Source organism: Clupea harengus, chromosome 13, assembly GCF_900700415.2.
Source record: "Clupea harengus chromosome 13, Ch_v2.0.2, whole genome shotgun sequence".
Taxonomy (NCBI): domain Eukaryota; kingdom Metazoa; phylum Chordata; class Actinopteri; order Clupeiformes; family Clupeidae; genus Clupea; species Clupea harengus.
The window spans coordinates 23,988,467-23,990,966 of NC_045164.1; the positions used below are offsets into that span (position 1 = coordinate 23,988,467).

At 50.0% G+C, this 2,500-nt stretch overlaps 1 protein-coding gene across 1 annotated transcript in view; it reads left to right on the forward strand.

Moving 5' to 3' along the window:
• slc24a3 (solute carrier family 24 member 3) overlaps nt 1–2,500 on the forward strand; it is an 83,310-nt gene that overhangs the window by 67,330 nt on the left and 13,480 nt on the right. Inside the window, exon 7 of the mRNA XM_031578841.2 lies at nt 804–878. Within this exon, the coding sequence (XP_031434701.1) occupies nt 804–878 (75 nt within the window). The remainder of the gene's footprint in view (nt 1–803; nt 879–2,500) is intronic.

Below are 2,500 nucleotides of genomic sequence, written 5' to 3' on the forward strand. Positions count from 1 at the left end.
ACTCAGTGTTGCAGATCTTACCTATGGCTCGGGTTGAGTAGCATGACGAGTGTTGGCAAGCAAGACTCCCTCCCGTCATCTGGTTCTTCAAAATGAACGGCCTTTTCAAGGTCGCGCAAATGAACTCAGATCAATAATCACAGAAGCACACACCGCACTCATAGATAATCTCGCACACGTAATGTGTCTCCAGCCGAAAGGGGGTGGTCACAACCTTTTAACTGAATCCTCTGCCAGAAAATGGACTTTGTGTCGGGAAAATTCCGAGAAAGAGAGGCGATTAATCTCGTCATCAAGATTGTTTCTGCAGAATGTTGCGTGTTTGTCCCTATCCCTGTCCCAGTGTGTGTGTGTGTGTGTGTGCACGTGTGTGTGTGTGCGTGTGTGTGTGTAAGTGCATGTTAATTCAGGTTAGCATGTATAGTATACTGTACTTTAGTTTAAGCTGGTGGATAAGCACACACAGTCATGTATTTACCAGATTCAGCTGGTGCCAACGCTGCACCATAATGCCAATGACAACCATTAGGAAATGACAGTAGCACAGTTGCACACCCAGCCGCTCAGGTGAAGGGGGATTTTCCAGCTCACAGCTCATGTCACCTTGGACAGATGACAACAGACAATGACTCCCCCCCCCCCCCCAACCAATATCCCACTGTTTGAGTGCTGTGTGTTATTTCATGCATCATTCAGGCTCTCTGGTCTATAGAGGATAGACTGACCTGTACAGTGCAGAGGGATGCTGTTGACATGACCTCTCGCTGTCTCTCCAACCCCCCCCCCCCATCCTCTATTCACAGGCAGTGCGACTCTCCTGTTGGACACTAATGAGAGATTCAGTGTTCTACACCATATCAGTGACCGCTCTCATTGTGGTGAGTACATGCAGCAGCTTAAGTGCTTTTTGCAAAGCACCCCCACACACACACCAGACACACACACACACACACACACACACACACACACACACACAGGCCTACACACATTTGGCTGGTTCTCTTGCCCCTATGGGCCTCCTCGTGCAGCTCCTCCACAGGACCCATGGGTGTCCAGCTAAACTCTTGTTTACGCAGCCCAGCATGTGTTCACAGCACACAGCAAAACAAACACGAACCAACACAGCAAAGCAGCACAGGGGGAATGAGAGAGAGAGAGAGAGAGAGAGAGAGAGAGAGAGTGTGAGAGAGAGAGAGAGCGTGAGAGAGAGAGTGAGAGAGAGAGTGAGAGAGAGAAAGAGAGAGAGAAAGAGAGAGAGTGAAAAAGTGGAGAACTAGAAAGTAAGGAAAGAAATGTATTTGATCGGCGTAATCTTCAAAGCCAACTCAAGCTGTCTTGCCAGTCTCAGAACTCGCTGCAGTGAGGAACACTAAGATCTTACCATCTCCTTACTGTTTTGGACTGCTTCTCCCAGTGTTAAGAGAGAGAGAGAGCAACCAGTGTGCTGGTTAAGAGAGAGAGAGAGAGAGAGAGAGAGAGAGCAACCAGTGTGCTGGTTAAGAGAGAGAGAGAGAGAGAGAGAGAGAAAGCAACCAGTGTGCTGGTTAAGAGAGAGAGAGAGAGAGAGAGAGAGAAAGCAACCAGTGTGGTGGTTAAGAGAGAGAGAGAGAGAGCAACCAGTGTGCTGGTTAAGAGAGAGAGAGAGAGAGAGAGCAACCAGTGTGCTGGTTAAGAGAGAGAGAGAGAGAGAGAGAGAGAGCAACCAGTGTGCTGGTTAAGAGAGAGAGAGAGAGAGAGAGAGAGAGAGAGAGAAAGCAACCAGTGTGGTGGTTAAGAGAGAGAGAGAGAGAGCAACCAGTGTGCTGGTTAAGAGAGAGAGAGAGAGAGAGAGAGCAACCAGTGTGCTGGTTAAGAGAGAGAGAGAGAGAGAGAGAGAAAGCAACCAGTGTGGTGGTTAAGAGAGAGAGAGAGAGAGCAACCAGTGTGCTGGTTAAGAGAGAGAGAGAGAGAGAGAGCAACCAGTGTGCTGGTTAAGAGAGAGAGAGAGAGAGAGAGAGAGCAACCAGTGTGCTGGTTAAGAGAGAGAGAGAGAGAGCAACCAGTGTGCTGGTTAAGAGAGAGAGAGAGAGAGAGAGAGCAACCAGTGTGCTGGTTAAGAGAGAGAGAGAGAGAGAGAGAGAGCAACCAGTGTGCTGGTTAAGAGAGAGAGAGAGAGAGAGAGAGCAACCAGTGTGCTGGTTAAGAGAGAGAGAGAGAGAGAGAGAGAGAAAGAGAGAGAGAGAGAGAGCGTGTTTAAATGATAGTTGGTTGTTCAATGACGCGCTGGGGAAACGCATCCCTAAATGCCACTGTAGCCATCACCGTGGTGATCAGGGAGGATGTGGCGTGAACAAGCAGCTCAATAAGGGCTGCGGTGGTGGCGAACAGGTGCAGCTTTGAGGAGGTGCGGGGTGCGTTACATGTGGGAGTGGGGATGGGGGTGAGGAGGGTGGGTGGGTGGAGAGGTAGCTCCTGCAGTGAGCGCTGGCACAGCCCGTTGCGGCGGGTCATTGAAGGAGGG